General features: G+C 51.8%; 1 protein-coding gene across 5 annotated transcripts in view; it reads right to left on the reverse strand.

Moving 5' to 3' along the window:
* VSTM4 (V-set and transmembrane domain containing 4) overlaps positions 1-13,693 on the reverse strand; it is an 89,622-nt gene extending 75,929 nt beyond the window's left edge. For 3 of the 5 annotated variants that reach the window (XM_024986842.2, XM_024986844.2, XM_059882716.1), the window contains exons 1-2: positions 13,616-13,693; positions 4,816-5,214 (exon numbers count right to left, since the gene is read on the reverse strand). In XM_024986842.2, the coding sequence (XP_024842610.1) occupies positions 4,816-5,214; positions 13,616-13,670 (454 nt within the window). In that variant the 5' untranslated portion in view covers positions 13,671-13,693. Of the gene's footprint in view, positions 1-2,667; positions 3,878-4,815; positions 5,215-13,219 lie in introns of those variants that run through there. The other 2 variants (XM_059882718.1, XM_059882717.1) reach the window with 2 other exon arrangements.
* Between the last annotated feature and the right edge of the window lie 1,803 nt (positions 13,694-15,496).

The following is a 15,496-nucleotide window of genomic DNA, read 5'->3' on the forward strand; positions in this document are numbered from 1 at the left end:
TTCTGCATACTTACTGGCCATCAGTGGGTGCCTCCGCCCAGCTCACTCTCAGTTTCCCTGTGGACGAGCTCCATCTCTTACGCTCCCTTTGTCACCCTGGACACGCTGAGTTACTCTCCTGGGTATCACCCCAGAGTTTTCTCCCTTGCCGAATCCAGTTATTAAAGTCTCCTTATTTGACCTTTAATGTCTCTCCATTCCTACTATCGAATTTGGCATCATTTAAAGCCTGTGCAATGGGCTTCCCTGGTGGCTCGGATGGTAACGAATCTGCCTACAATGCAGGAGATCAGGGTTCAATCCCTGGGTTGGGAAGATTCCCTGGATAAGGGGACGGCAACCCATTCCAGTATTTTGCCTGGAGAATTCCATGGACAGAGGAGCCTGGCAGGCTACAATACATAGGGTCTAAAAGAGTCGGACATGACTGACCAACTAACACTTTCACAAGGCCCATGCAGCCACAAAAGACTGCCTCTTCACTCTGTAGCCTGGTCCTCCCAGAGGGGTCTGTCAAAAGACTCTATATGCTTCATGGACTTGCCAAGGACTAAAGAAAAGACTCTCCACAAACGCCTGATGATAAAATCACCTAGTATGCTAAGTCAATTCATTTGTGTCCTACTCTTTGCGACTCTATGGACTGCAGCCCTCCATGGAATTCTCCATGTCATGCCCTCCTGCAGGGGATCTTCTTGACCCAAGGATCAAACCTGAATCTTACATCTCCTGCATTGACAGGTGGGTTCTTTATCACTAGCACCACCTAAGAAACCCCGAAAATCACCTAGACTAGATGTTAAACATTCAAATTCCAACCCAGGCTGAACAGACTAGAATCTCTAGGGTAGATACTTCAGAATCTGGCTTTGGTGATACTGATCATTAGGTAAGGCTGAGAACACTAGCTTACAGAATCAAGTGGAAATGCTTTGCCATTCAGTATTGTCCCCTCCGCCATCAGCCCAGCCTGCTTCCCCTACACCCACTGCCACCTCCCCTCCCAGTTCAGACTCCAGCAGTCCTGATTCAGTGCTGTGGGACACCCTACCCACCAAGATGCCGCCTCATCTCATCTGCTGCCCCACATAAACAGCCAATGGCAGCTCAAGCACTGCCTGCTCCTCATCCTCAGGAGCCGCCTATGCATTCACACCATGCTCCGTGCACACCTGCATCATTGCACCCGACACTATGACATCATATCTGCTTCTGTATCTGCCACCCTATAGACAGATCCACCCTGTGTCCCCAAGTTTCCAGCACAGCGAGGTACAGAGCAGGTGCTCCATGAAATAAATCCCCGCTGAGTGAGGAATAAACGAATCCACCAAGCACTCTAGTCCATATGCAATTCACTGAGCCCAGCAAAGCTTCCTCAGCTAAACCGATCATACTCTGGAGGCTGCCTCTCGCTCCGATATCACGTTTGCTACTCTTCTCTAGATCGAATCTGTCTTTCTGCAAATGGGGCTCCCCAAATAGACTGCGCAGTGAACACTAGTGTCTCCCCAGCAGAGTACACATAACACAGCCAGCTTCCCTCTTAGGGACACCAGGCCAGTTTGTACACGGATGGAGATAGCATGGCTGTCCGCTCTGCCATATCACCCTGCAGTGGTGGTTCAGTCGCTAAGTTGTATCCAACTCTTGTGATCCCAAGGGCTGTAGCCCATCAGCCTCCTCTGTCCATGGGACTTTCCAGGCAAGAATGCTGGAGTGGGAAGCTATTTCCTTCTCCAGGGAATCTTCCCAACCTAGGGATCAAACCCAGGTCTCCTGCATTAGAGGCAGATTCTTTACCTACTGAGCCACCAGGGAAGCCCCCTGTCACCCTACAGATGAGCATCTAATTTGCCACTGACACCACCGAAGTCGCTGCACGGAGAGCCTCCTATTGACTCTCCACCATTGCCTGCGAGCCGTTTCCCCTAGATGTACATCACTCTGCCATTTTCCAAACTGAATCTCATTCTGTTATATCCTGCTTATATTACTCACCTCTCTGGATTCCCATTTGCTATGTTTTATTCCTTGTTGATGTCAAGAACATTTCCCGGTTTTGTGTTTTATGTAAAGTTCATTACGGTGACATGTGCCCCCTTTTCAAATCATTGATGAAGCAATTAAATGAAATCAAACCTAACACCCACCCTCCTGGAAACCTCTCCAGAGGGTTCCAACACCACATGTCACTTAGGGCTCTTGGATCCAGGGTCTCTGCAGGCAGGGCTTCTGGCTCACTGAGACGGTCACGTGGCACAAGCCACTGAAGAGCTGCAAGGCATCCTCGCCTTTCCTCCTGCCTCCGTGCAGTCAGCTGACACTGACAAGCTCGTGGGATATGGCAGATTCTCTAAAGTAAGACAAGCATGACTCCAGTAACCTAGAGGGTCACACATGTTCGTTCTTCATTGCTTCCCATCTTCTTTGGAAGATGATAACTATCGTCTCCTAGAATCACGAGTGCGCCCCCTCCACGGTCTCATATACATGTGGTTTTCACACAAACCCCAATTTAAATCTTTCCCATTCTTCAAAATCCCTAATTCTCCATCATAGTTTAATAATTTGTTCAGTTAAAACATAAAATGACAACTTATGTTTTGCCCCAAATTAATACAGCCTATATTTTTTAGCCACACCCTTTCAGAGATGTCCTCAGGAAAAAACCCAGGACAAACTCATTTATTAACATAGAATTTTTTCCCAATAATTTGCTACTTATTTTTTTAGTCACCTCAACACACATGCTCAAGGACTTACTCCAATTTTGGAGAAACTCAAAAACACACACAGGGCAAAATAAAGCAAATAAAATTGCAGTTGTTGGGGTAGATTGGTTATTTGGTCTGTTTTTAAATTTTTGTTCAGATTTCTCGTTCTGCATGACGCTGGGAAAGCACTCTGCAAGCACACGGCTAAGGAGCTGGACTGTGTCAGGAGACACCACCTTAGGGACACGGCAGGAATGTGGCCAGTTGCAGTTTATGCACAATTCCCTGGACACCCCCTTGTAACTCCACCCCTTCCTCCCACACTCACAAGAGCAGATCAAAGTACCAAGCAGTGGGGGAAAGAGACTAGTTTCAGTGTAGTTGCGCAAACCACCTTAAGTTGTGGTAACATGTAACCAAGTAAATGTTCTAGAAGGAACCCAGCTTCACTCACTGACGGGGACACACCTGAATAATGGATGTGTCGACAGCACTTACGTGGATGCGACGAACCTTTTTATCTATTCTAATCGGCAGGGAGTCGTTACTGCCCAGAGATTTACTACAGGGCTCCAGAATACACCGGGACATAAGAGTTAAAAAGGGTATACCTTAAGATCATATGTTTCAGAGCCAAGTGATATCCAGAGTGGATTCTCTCCTCAGCCTGTGGTCATCTGATTTTTCTATTTTCTGTGCCAAAATACATATTTATATTAATAGTCATTTGTTGTCTTGAATTAATTTGCTTAAAGAGAAAAAGTGCACAACATTTCAGATAATAATCATTCCGTGCTTAAGAACATGAAGACAAGCAAACTCCAAAGACAGATGAAGTTGGACTATCCGTGTGAATTATTTACTTTGACATATGCGTGCTCAGTCGCTCAGTGTGTTCTGACTCTTGTGACCCATGGACTGTAGGCCACCAGGCTCCTCTCTCCGTGGGATTTCTCAGGCAAGAATACTGGAGTGGGTTGCCATTTCCTCCTTCAGGGAATCTTCCCAACCCAGGGATCGAACCTGCATCTCCTGTGTCTCCTGCTTGGCAGGCAGATTCTTCACCACTGAGTCACCAGGGAAGCCATTGGATGACAAACAGGATGTTAAAAATGCCTGTTCACAGCTGAGTTCTGTCCCTTTAACGGCATCACTATTGCCTTTAATTTAAATGACACGTATAAAATAAAATTAGATTTATCATCAGGTTTATTTTGTGGTTCTCTTGATTTTTCTACCAGGCCAAATTCATGAGCAAAGCAATCAAAGATGTAATTTTAGCACACAATAACAAGTCTTATTAAAACTGCTATAGGTGGCTTCTTGAATGGAACATCAGTGGTAAAAAATGATAACCACTGGGAAACTCCCTGGTGATCCAGTGGTAAGGACTCGATGCTTTCACTGCCTGGGTCCAGGTTCAATCCTTGGTCAGGGATCTCAGATCCTACAAGCCACACATGGGAACTCCACCAAAAAAAAAAAAGGATAACCCTTAAATATAGCATTTGATAGCTAAGATGTTCCAGAACACGGCCCATGCCTCTTATCTGTTTCCAGAAAGGGAGGGCCACCTCTGGTCCCTTACCCACTTTTGGATGAATTTCTGAGTGAGCTGCTCCCTGAGGCTTGGATCAGTTCCTCTGGGCGATGGATCAGAGCCACCAGGCTGCCCTGCTCTGAGGCCTGGCAATTCACAGCAAGGCACTCCCAATGTGTGCCTCCTCTCAAAGGCATCTGGCACTCCCATCCCCAGGCAAAGCAGTCAAGGCAGTGCAGACCTGAGCTAGAGGCAAATGAAGCACGCAGCCAGTCCCATCTTTCAGGTACAAAACAAGTCTGCCCAGGGCAGGTTGGCTGGCATGGGGCCAGACACCTTCTGTCCTGACTTACGTCTATAGCACAAGTCAGTCCCAGCATGCACATAAAGACCTATCCTCATTCTCACGGCCTGGCTCTCACAACCGTGGCCCTTAGAGTCCAGAAAGATGTATTCTAGCTCAGTAGGACTGTCCTGGAGGCCACTGTTTGGCCAGCTGGAGGGAGACCCTGGGACTTGCCCCCTTCCCCTCTGCCCAGAGAGAAGACGTATTCTTACCTCTCATTTCTGTCCCTGAGGAACCGTTGGACCACGCTGTCCACTTGTTCCTGTGCTTGCTGATTTCCTGGACTTTGCAGACATAATGCCCTTGATCTGTTGGCTGGAGGGTCAAGACAGAGAGCGTGTAGAGTGCCCCACGCCGCTCCTCAAGGAGGCGCAGCCTCTGCCGGTAGGCGCTGCGGCTGAAATTCCCGTAGTACTGCACTATCCGGAGCTTGGTCATCTTAACCATCAGGGCTTCCTGGGAGTCTGGTCGCGCGAAGAACCAGCGCACAGCCAGCAAGCTGTCCTTTCGCCTCTTCTGGGAGACGTGGCAGAGAAGAGTGGCATTTTCCCCCTCCAGGTAGTCAACCACGGGCCCCGGGGACACGGTGACGTTGAGGGCTCCACAGACCTCTGCAGCGAAAACAGGGAGGAAGAGAATGAGGAAGGGCTACCGCCACTCCCCGGGGTGCGCACACACAGCCTCTTCCCTCAAGGAGCCAGAGTGATGCGCAGGCCAGAGAGGCCGGCCACCTCCACCCCTTCTATGCTCACGCTGCCTTCACGAAGGAGCCCTCCTTGGGGCATGCAGTGGGTCTCTGTGGCCCCCATGTCCGCAACCTGTGAGACGATCCCCTGCAAGTGGGATGTCACTGATCACCTGGCCTAGATGCTTTTCTCTGTTTTCAGTTAGTTGCTGATATCTAAAATTCAGGAGCTTTCACATAAAGATTTAAATTTGGGGAAGCTCTTAAAAAATATCCAGCTTACATCAAATCTGCCTTTCCTACCTGCCTCCCCAAGGCCTGCTTCAATCCGTTTCATCACCTCCCTGAGGAGGCGGCCCTGTGGCCCCAGTCCCTGTCTCCGCTCTTTCAGCTACATCCAAGGCAGATTATCAGTACTGGTCAGGTGAGTGTTAAACCAGTACCAGGGAGCTGGAATGACAGAGGTGCCTTGGTTTCTCACTCCAAGCCTCTTAGGACCATGATCCACGGTCTAACAGCTGAAGTGCAGGAAAAAAGAGCCAATGAGCCCAGGAGCAGAGAGGGGTACCAGACTCGCCCAGCAACCCGAAATACGCTCCAGGAAACCAGGCCCAGGTTGAATTCTTGTCCTTTGGTCTCAGGGCTGACTCTCACCAGCCACGGTTCTGCTCCAAGCTGACATTCGAGGGTGCCCCTCCCTGTCCACCCAGATCAGCCAGCCCAGTACCCTTGCCCAGGTCTTCTCCCAGTAGACACACTGCACGGCGTCTGCAGGATTACATATTGCAGCTGTGCAGCCCGGGAGCTCATGAGTGCAGCCTCCCCCTGGCAGGCAGAGTCCAGGAAGGACAAGATGCCCAGAGCCTGCTACTCTCCAAGCTGGGCTGTCTTCTCACCAGATCCCACATCATCATCCCTGCACTGCCCAGCAAGCAACTCCAGGAAGCATGATGCCCTACTGCAAGAGCAGGTGTCCCCGAGGTCATCCCAAACTACTAATAGACCCCAAATACCCCGTCCTGGTCACATGAGGGGACTTGGGGGCCTGGATGGCAGAGTTGCCCAAGACTTTGAACCCTGGTCAGCACTATAGGTAAGCAAGGAGGAAGGATGAAAAAGAGAGTAAAGATCTGGTCCTTCCACTGTGAAGAGGCTGTGAGTCAACAAGGTGAGGCCCTGTGTGTGCTGGGGTGACAGGGAGAGTTTAACACAAACAGTATCCTTCATTGTAAAAATTCAGGCAATAAGCTCCTCCTTACATATCGTTTTGACATAGTTTCCACTGTTCATTTAATAAACTGAACACCTCAAGAGATACAACTTGAGAGTCTATTTTCTTTTGCTTCTCAGCTCTTAAAAGCCAGGCCACCAGGACACTCCAGGATATTTCAGGATCCTTGACTTAATCACATCCATAAAGTGCCTTTTAAACTGCATTCACAGTTCCAGGGATCAGGATGCAGACATCTTTGGGGGTCATTATTCAGCTAACAGCACTGTGATAGTCTTTTGTTACCATTAAAAAAAATAGATGGAAGTGAATTCAGAAGGAAAAGATGGATGCTTGGCTGGACTCAGCTCATTGTGAACAAGAATGAGGTCTTGTATGTTTACAGTGACAAAGAAAAAGCCGCCCAGGGAGACACTCGGGACTGCAGATCAACAGGTACCCAAGGAAGGCACACGCCCCTAGTAACAATCTCTATCTACACAAGTCACTCACACAGGACAAAGGAGGGGCTGCCCTCACTGTTTCCCTGCAGCTCTCCCACCAGCCCACACACCACGGCATATTAGACCAAAAGCATTTCCCCAAAGTCCGCTCAGGCCCCATGGTGGGAGCCCCCTGAAGAGCACAGAAATGCCAGGCTGACCCCACTTTAACAGCTGCCCGAGAGTTTGGCAGGCGGAGTGCAGCCGAGATGGAGCAGCTGGCTTCCAGGACTGAAGTCCTGCTCGGCCCGCCCCCAGGGTCTCCCCACTGGAAGCAAGGAGAGCTGGGGAAGGCAGGAAATTCAAACAGCATGGATGGGATGAGCGCACAGCCGGGACCCCACACCCTCGTCTCCTCCTATTAACGCGGCAGGAAGGAGGGGTTATTTATAGTGGCTGAAACCAGGAGAACATGCCAAGTGCTCCGGTCCTCATGGGAGGCCAGATTCCATCCTGGAGGCAAACTAGTAACTCTTCCACTTCTGCAGCTCAGGCCGAGTTAGCAGCTCCCGGGAAATGGAGCAAAGTGCACCATCTTCCCCAGTTAAAGATGGAAACGCCTCTCTGCCTTCAGTTAGCCCCTCTCTTACAGATGGCCCAAACATGTCACTCCCACTGATGTGCCAAGACCCTTGCTATGGGCTGAACAGTGTCCCCCACAGATTCCTATCTGCTACATCGCTTCAGTCGTGTCCGACTCTGTGTGACCCCATAGACGGCAGCCCACCAGGCTCCCCGTCCCTGGAATTCTCCAGGCAAGAACACTGGAGTGGGTTGCCATTTCCTTCTCCAATGCGTGAGAGTGAAAAGTGAAAGTGAAGTCGCTCAGTTGTGTCCGACTCTCGCGACCCAATGGACTGCAGCCACCCGGCTCCTCCGTCCATGGGATTTTCCAAGCAAGAGTACTGGAGTGGGGTGCCATTACCTTCTCCGCAAATTCCTATACTGAAGCCCTAATCCCCAGGAACTCCGAATGGGACTGTATTGGAGAGAGACCCTTTAGTGAAATGACTACGTTAAAAGGAAGCCCTTAGGGAGGACCCCGATCCAACATGCTGTCGTTGTTCAGTCACTCTTTGCGAGCCTATGGACTGTAACCCACCAGGTTCCTGTCCACGGGATTTCCCGGGCAAGAATACTAGAGTGGGTTGCCATTTCCTTTTCTAATCCAACATGACTGGTGTCTTATAAGAGGAGATTAGGAAGCAGACACGGACGGAGGAAAGATCATGTAAACATATAAGGAGAAGACGGCCGACTAGAGCCCAAGGAGAAAGGCTCAGAAGACAGCGACCCTGCAGACTTCTGGCCTTTGGGCTGGGAGAAACTAAACCTGCTGCTGAAGCCCCCAGCCTGCGGCACTTTGCGACAGCGGCCCCAGTGAAGCAATTCAACCTTCCTCCCAGGAAGGCTCATTTCGGCCCTAGTCTTCCCACCAGCCCAGATATCCACACCTACTTTCCACACGAGAGTATGGGGGGGTGACTGAAAGGATACTGCCCACAGGCTCCTCGGGGCATTTAGCTTTGTTCAAAGACACAGGCTCTCAGGTTGTATGGTTCCCCATGCAAACAGTGACCTTCTCAGAAAGCCACCGCCCCAGGCAATGCCCTCCCCTCTACACTGGAAATGACTACCTCAAGCCCAGGGAACACAACTCAGCCCAAAGGCAAACAGCTGTGAGAAGTGGCATTGCTCGAGGGAGGGAGAAAATGCAGGTAGAGAACCCAGTGCCTTGCAGACCTCTGTTGAGCTGGATGTTTAAATACTAGAGGAAAGCATCACACAGCTTCTGCCCATGGCAATTATCAGGCCCCATATGGCTCAACCGGCTTCCCTTTCACTTTTCACTTTCACGCATTGGAGAAGGAAATGGCAAGCCACTCCAGTATTCTTGCCTGGAGAATCCCAGGGACGGGGGAGCCTGGTGGGCTGCCGTCTATGGGGTCGCACAGAGTCGGACACGACTGAAGTGACTTAGCAGCAGCAGCATATGGCTCAACAGAGAAACTGCAGAGCGGCCAAGAGGCACGCAGTAGAGACAGGCTGACTAGAGTGTGGTGCTGGGGAGGGGCCCAAGCCTTTCCCCTCTGGGTCTCAATCTGAACAACAGGGCATCCACACCCTGCAGGCAAAGCAGGCAACAGGGACCAAGCCAGCTACCAGGCAGGACAGGCAGGTGTCACCAGACCCTCTGACACCACATAAGGTAAGGGAGCAGCCCCAGGCAGGGCAGAGTCTCCCCTCTCCAGCCGAGGAGGAAGCAGCACTGAAGTCGCTCTGCTGGAGAACTGAATTTCTTGCTTTCTGGTCCTGCACTGCTGGGAAGTGAGGTGGGAGGTAGACCCCCAACCCCGTCCCCACCCCGCCACCTCCACATTCAGCACTCCGCTTGCTCCAGCTCACACCCTAGCTTAGGCTTTGTTCACTTAATCACTTGACAAATAGTTGCTGAGCACAGCCATGTGCCAAGCACTGCGAGAAGAGGCACCCTGACCTCAAGGAGCTGAGAGGCCAGTGGATGAGGCACTGGCCATCAGGAAAAAGACACACACACACAAAATATTTGTTTGTGCCGGGTCTTAGTTGCGGCATGTGAACTCTTAGTTGCAGCATGTGGGATCTGGTTCCCTGACCAGGGATTGAACCCAGGCCCCCTGGGACAATTGAACCAAGGCCCCCGGAGAACCGACTACAAACAGTGTCAGGTACCACACAGAAGTGCTGCGGGGCTTACAAAACTGAGAGAGAGACTCTGATCTCCATGTGTCAGGGAGGAAAGAAACCCTGGGGAGGTGAGGGTGAGTGGAAGGCTGAGGTGGGGCTCATGACACAAATTCAGGGCAGCAGTGAGGCAGTCATCTTCGTGGGAGATGGTTCCACCTGTGCAAAGGGTCTGAGGCAGGAGGAACTAGTGCAGACTGGAAATGGGAAGATCAGTATCCTCCAGTGAAGCGCCCCGAACCATCGCCCAGGCAGCCACCCAGGTCTGCAGGCAGACCTCCAGGGGGCCACTGCACCCCAGTCAGGGCCCCCAGGACCAGTTATTAAAGGAGGAATATGACAACATGGGCAAGAAAGAGACTGACCCAAAACAGATGGTCAGGCTTCCTGTTGCAGAGAACCTTATTTCTTCAACAAGCACATGTGCCATGACCTGGTAGCCAGGTTTGCCCTCCGCTCATGGGCTGGGCGCCAGGATGCTCAAGACCCAGGGCCTTGCCAGTGGTGTGGCAGGACTGGGCAGAGAGTCAGGGGTTGGAATCCAACAAAGCCAGGCTGGAAACCTGGTTCTACTAGGAGTGAGGTCCTCAGGGCCTCAGTTCCCTCATCTCAAAACCAGGAAGATGATGCCTTGCGTGGGGAGTGTAAGGCTCCAGCAAGAAAGCACCTTTAGGGACATCCCTGGTGGCCCAGTGGCTAAGACTCTATGCTCCCAAGGCAGGGGCCTGGGTTCAATCCCTGGTCAGGGAACCAGATCCCACACGCAGCAACTAAGAATTCACATGCTGCAATTAAGACCCGGCACAACAAATTTATTTTTTAAAATAAATTTAAAAAGCTACTTTAAAAAAGCACCTTTGAAATACTGATAATCTTTGCATGCTCTGAGAACAGGGCAGGTGGAAATAACAGAAAGCGACACACTCGGTGATCTATAGGAAGAAGGCTGGGCTTCTCGGGGCATGGGCAGCAGTCATGCAGGGCCTTAAGCTTGGAGGCGCTCCATTCGATTTAATCTCTGCTGTTGCTCTTTTAAAAGCCTAAAAAGTTTAAAATGAAGGACCCTGCATTTCCATTTTGCACTGAATCCCACAAATTACATAGCTGGTTCCCCCTGTAAATAAATGTTAAGTTCCTGTGGATAAGATTGATGGGGTATAATCCTCTTGTTCCCATTTGGATAATGTTATGAAAAGAACTAAAGCTCAGAAAACAGCCTAAAAGGACTTCAGTATAGCCAAACAGTACACAACCTATTCATCTAGTACTCAACCATCTTCTCTCCCTTGCCCCACTTACCCGCTCCCCACAGGTATGAAGTGAGAAATAGCAGCTTCCAGGGACAGGGGAATATAGAACTTCTAACAGAAGCAGAGTGCCTGCCTCATCTGGGACACAAAGGTGGCAAGGTTAGGGTCCCTCTGCTCCAGCTTGGCGAGCTAAGTGCTAATGGCTCTGTGCCCCACGCTTCTCTGTCTAGAAGAAACTTCCTCTCTCCTCTCAGGAGGCCAGGAGCCTCTGCATTGATAAGGGATGCACTCTGCGTGTACCGGTTGGCAGTAATCTCAATCTCACTGAAAGGATAGTCTGAATTTGTGACAAATAAATCTCTGAAAGAAATATAACTGAATTCCTTTAAAGCCCACAACACTCGAAGCCAGTGTTTACCGAGTACCAAGCGGAGATCCAGCCTACAGGGTAATGCCTTCATATTAAGGTGGTCACCTTAAAATAGCTCTCATCCGGGATGAACACAAGGCCCTGACCCATGATGAACACTAACATTTACTGGATGTGAACTCTAGAGCAAGTACTGTTCTAAGCACTTTAGTTGTGTTTTCTTAATTTATCCTCATAGTGTGTTTATCCCCATTTTACAGACAGGAAGGCTAAGGCCCAGAGAAGCTAAGCCACTTGTCCAAGCTCACACAGAACATGGCAGAGCAGGAATTAGCGACGAGGCCATCGGGCATCAGAGACGGTTCTCAACCACCAATCTGGACTACAGCGTGGCTTTGAGTAAATAGTCTGCCCCCTCAGCTTGCTGTAAAATGACAGGTGGGACCAGGTAACCCCTAAGGCCCCACTTTTCCCCAAAAGGGAGATGTAGAAAAGGGCAGCAGTTAAGAGCCCAGACTTAGGTATAAAGTGGATCTGCCAGGCCTTCTTTTGAGGTGCCGCAACCAGGGGCTGTGGATGAAAAGCTTAAAGAATGACTGGCATACTGAGTGGGCCCAAGCAGAAGCTGCCATCACCACACAGCCGTGAGCACAGCCAGGGTGGCTAAAGGCTCTCGAATTCCAGGCGACTCCCCTGGCAGTCCGCAGTTAAGACTCTGCACTTCCAGTGTAGAGGGTGTGGGTTTGATCCCTGGTCAGGGAACTAAAATCCCACATGTCACACAATGTGGCCAAATAAATAAAGGCTCCCTAATTCCAGTTCTCAAAGCTCCTGAGGTTTCCTGGGAAAAGCCCCTCTCTGGGGACACCACGGCTGACAGCACCTGAGATTAGGAAGTCTGTCGTGGAGCCCAGGGAACAAACACCCTTGCCCCGTTTCTTGCCTCTTGCTGGCTGCTGGCCACTAGAGCTGCCCTGGCCCAACTATCTCAGTCAAACCTCCAGTAACTGTGAGCCAAGACAGCAACAACTGTGAAGAACATTTCCCACAGGGCCGATTTCAAGTTCGCTGGAAACCCCACTGCACTGGTAGCCAGGGGACGAAGGGTAAATTTCTTCCTACTGGGAACCAAGTCCCATCCCCCATTAGACTCGATCTACGCTGGCTCAAATGCTGGGCCACCCACCCAAATGCTGGAAAATTACTTAACTCTGTTAATCAGCCCCCTTACTTAAAAAACACTGGCAACACAGCCTAGCCAGTAAAAGCGGTCTAGACCCAGGATTCTTGCGTTCAAATCCCAGCTAAACCAGGTATAAGCCTTGTGACTTAAAGCAAGTCAATTCATGGACCTGGCCTGTTTCCTCATCTATAAAATAAGGGATAATAATAATAGCATTTCCCTCAGAGACAAGTTTAACTGAATTAATGTTTGCAAAGCACTTGGATATATATATTTACTCTTGTCATTATTTCTTTGAAGTACTGTGTGATTAAAGGGGATAACTGTAACACCCAATGGGCACCCAGGAAATGTGAGTGCCATCAATATATTTATTATTACTATTATTCTAGCCAACACTGCCCTTTCAGCCTTGGGAAATAAAGAAAAGTCTTCAGCACCTTAGAAGTGGGAGCAGAAACCCCAAATGGAAGCCAGTAGTGCGGGTGGAGGCTGTCCCAAAAGTCGGGTGCTCAGGGAAAGGGGAAAGGGCCCGGCTTCATCCAGCCGAGGATCCCCAGGCCGGGTCATCGCAAAATGCCCGCGATCAAGTCCCCAAACCCCACGGCCGGCGGCAGATGCAGCCCCTTCGGACCGGTCCTCCAAAGAACTCTCCGAAGAGAATTAAAGGGGAGTTGCTGCCCACACTAACCTGCCAACAGCTGTTGGCTCTGACTGCTGGGAAGAAAACAGAAAACAAACCAACACCGGGGCTCGCAGAGTCCTGCTCGCGTCTTCCACTTGGAGGCCTGGCCCCTGGGAGAGAACTGGGCTGCGGAGGGTCCGGCGGAGCGCTGGGGTCCCAGCCAAGAGGGAAGCGAGGAAGGGACGCGGCATCCCGACCCTCCAGAGGCTCCGCTGAGCTCCGCCGCCTGGACCGACAGACCCTGGCTCGCGGGCGCCGACGGGGACCGGGAGGGGGCGGCCCGGAGGCGTCGGGGCCTCCCGGCCAGGCCCGAGTCCCAGGTCCCCAGCCCCGGCCTCCCCGGGCCCCGCCACCCGAGCCCCACCCCAGGGTCCCCGAGCCGCCCGGTCCCGCCGCGCTTACCCGGGGCTGGAGCCCGCGCCAGCAGCACGGCCACCGCCAGCGCCAGGAGCCGCATCTCCCCGCCGCGCCCGGCGCTGTGACGCGGGAGCAGCGCCACCGCCTGCCCGCCCCCGCCCCCCACTCCTCCCCCGACCCCGCCGCCGCGCAGCCCGCCCCGCGCCTGCCCCACGCCCGGCTCCGGCCCCCGCCCCTCCGGCCGCCTGCCCCCACGCCCGGCCAGGGCTTCTGGGCTGACGGCGAGGGCGAGGCCCCGCGGGCGATCCTCTACCAAAACCTGCAGGAGGCTCAGTTCACCACTCCCATTTCGCAGATGTGAACACTGAGGTTCTGGGAGGCAATGGATCGGATACAGGGCATGTGTAGCTGCAATGATATTGGAGGTCAGTTTGCATCACAGGCCAGTTATTGCTACGGGGACGGTGTCTGGGAGCTTGGGTGAAAGATGGGGTGGGGGGCAACTACCAAATGCGGGGACTTCCTGGACCTAAGGCTAACCTGTTGCCCAGCGAACCTCCTGTAGTCTCTACACAGAGACCTTTGGGAGCCAAGGAGCAGCTGAATTCGAATGCGGGTGGGGGATGCCATGCATGGGGATGCTTGGAAAATGGAGAAGGTTCACACACGTAAGTTCAGAGTGTGCGGACACTATAAACTGTGATGACTGCTTAGGGTGCCCCCAGCCACAGACATTGGCTAGATACTCTGCAGCATGTCACTAAGCCCTGCCACTGTGAGACCCTGGGACAGCTCCTCAACCTCCATGCGCCTCAGTTTCCTCCATCTGTACAACGGGGAGATGGGCATGTCCCTCACTGGGTGCTTAAGAAGAGCAAGTGAGACAGTTCCAGTTAAGGCATTGTACCTGGTACCCGGGGCAGTGAATGTCACCTGTCTTTACTATTATTGCTGCAGATAAGGAAGCAGAGGCAGGGAGATGAAAGGGCTGTTCCTGGTCACACAGCCAGGATGTGGTGAGAAGGCCATTCAGCCCTTCTCACCCTGAGTCAGTGCCTGATCTCTTCCCCATGCTTCTAAATTTGGGGCCAGAGCCTGACTAATGTGTTAGTCCAGCACTTCTGGAGCAAAGAAAGTGTGTGTTAGATATGTTTTGCATGTGTCTGTCAAAGGAGGGCTTTGTGGGGTTCCAGAAAAGGTGGACCCTAATTTGGAGTGGGGTCCCTGAAGGAAGAAGAGAACATGGCCCCTGTCTCCTTCCCTCTAAAAGCAGTGAATGAGGGTGGGGAAGGCATGAGATAGAGGTGGTACTGCCCACTGGCTGCTTTTAGCCCCAGGTCATGTCCCAGAGGACAAGTCCACCCTGCAGCCCAGGCCAGTGGGTGCACAGCACTTGTGATGTCTCCAAATGCCAGGTATTCCCTGGGGTCCTAAGGCCAAGAGTCCATAGGACTCTTCTAGCTGAGGACTCTCACAAGGAGCAGGGCTCTGCAGGGACTGGGCTGACCATCCAGGCAGCCTGATGGGAAGGAGCAGCCCCACCTCTTTTCACCAGGTGGTGACAGAGTTGAGGAGTCCATGGGGAACTGGCTGCAAGGTTGCTGGGTCTGATGCCAAGGACAAGAAGTGAGGGCAAGAACTGGTGTCAAACAGGATCCTACAACCCAGGAATACAGACATTTCTGGGAGACTTCCAGACCAGAGCTGGGAAACCACTTTGCATATATAAGCAACTAAACCTCACACCCCACCCCTGTGAGGTCCCAGGGTCCATTTTACAGGTTAGTAAGCTTAGGCTCAGAGAGGTCTCCTATCCAGGACTCTTGGGCCACAGAGTGTCTGGATGGAGAACTTGGATTCTGACTATGGAAGACAGTGCTTGGTGAGACAGGGGAAAGGATGCCAGAGGTGGAATGCTGATTCTGA

The sequence above is a fragment of the Bos taurus genome, chromosome 28, assembly GCF_002263795.3.
Source record: "Bos taurus isolate L1 Dominette 01449 registration number 42190680 breed Hereford chromosome 28, ARS-UCD2.0, whole genome shotgun sequence".
In the NCBI taxonomy this organism is placed as follows: Eukaryota; Metazoa; Chordata; class Mammalia; order Artiodactyla; family Bovidae; genus Bos; species Bos taurus.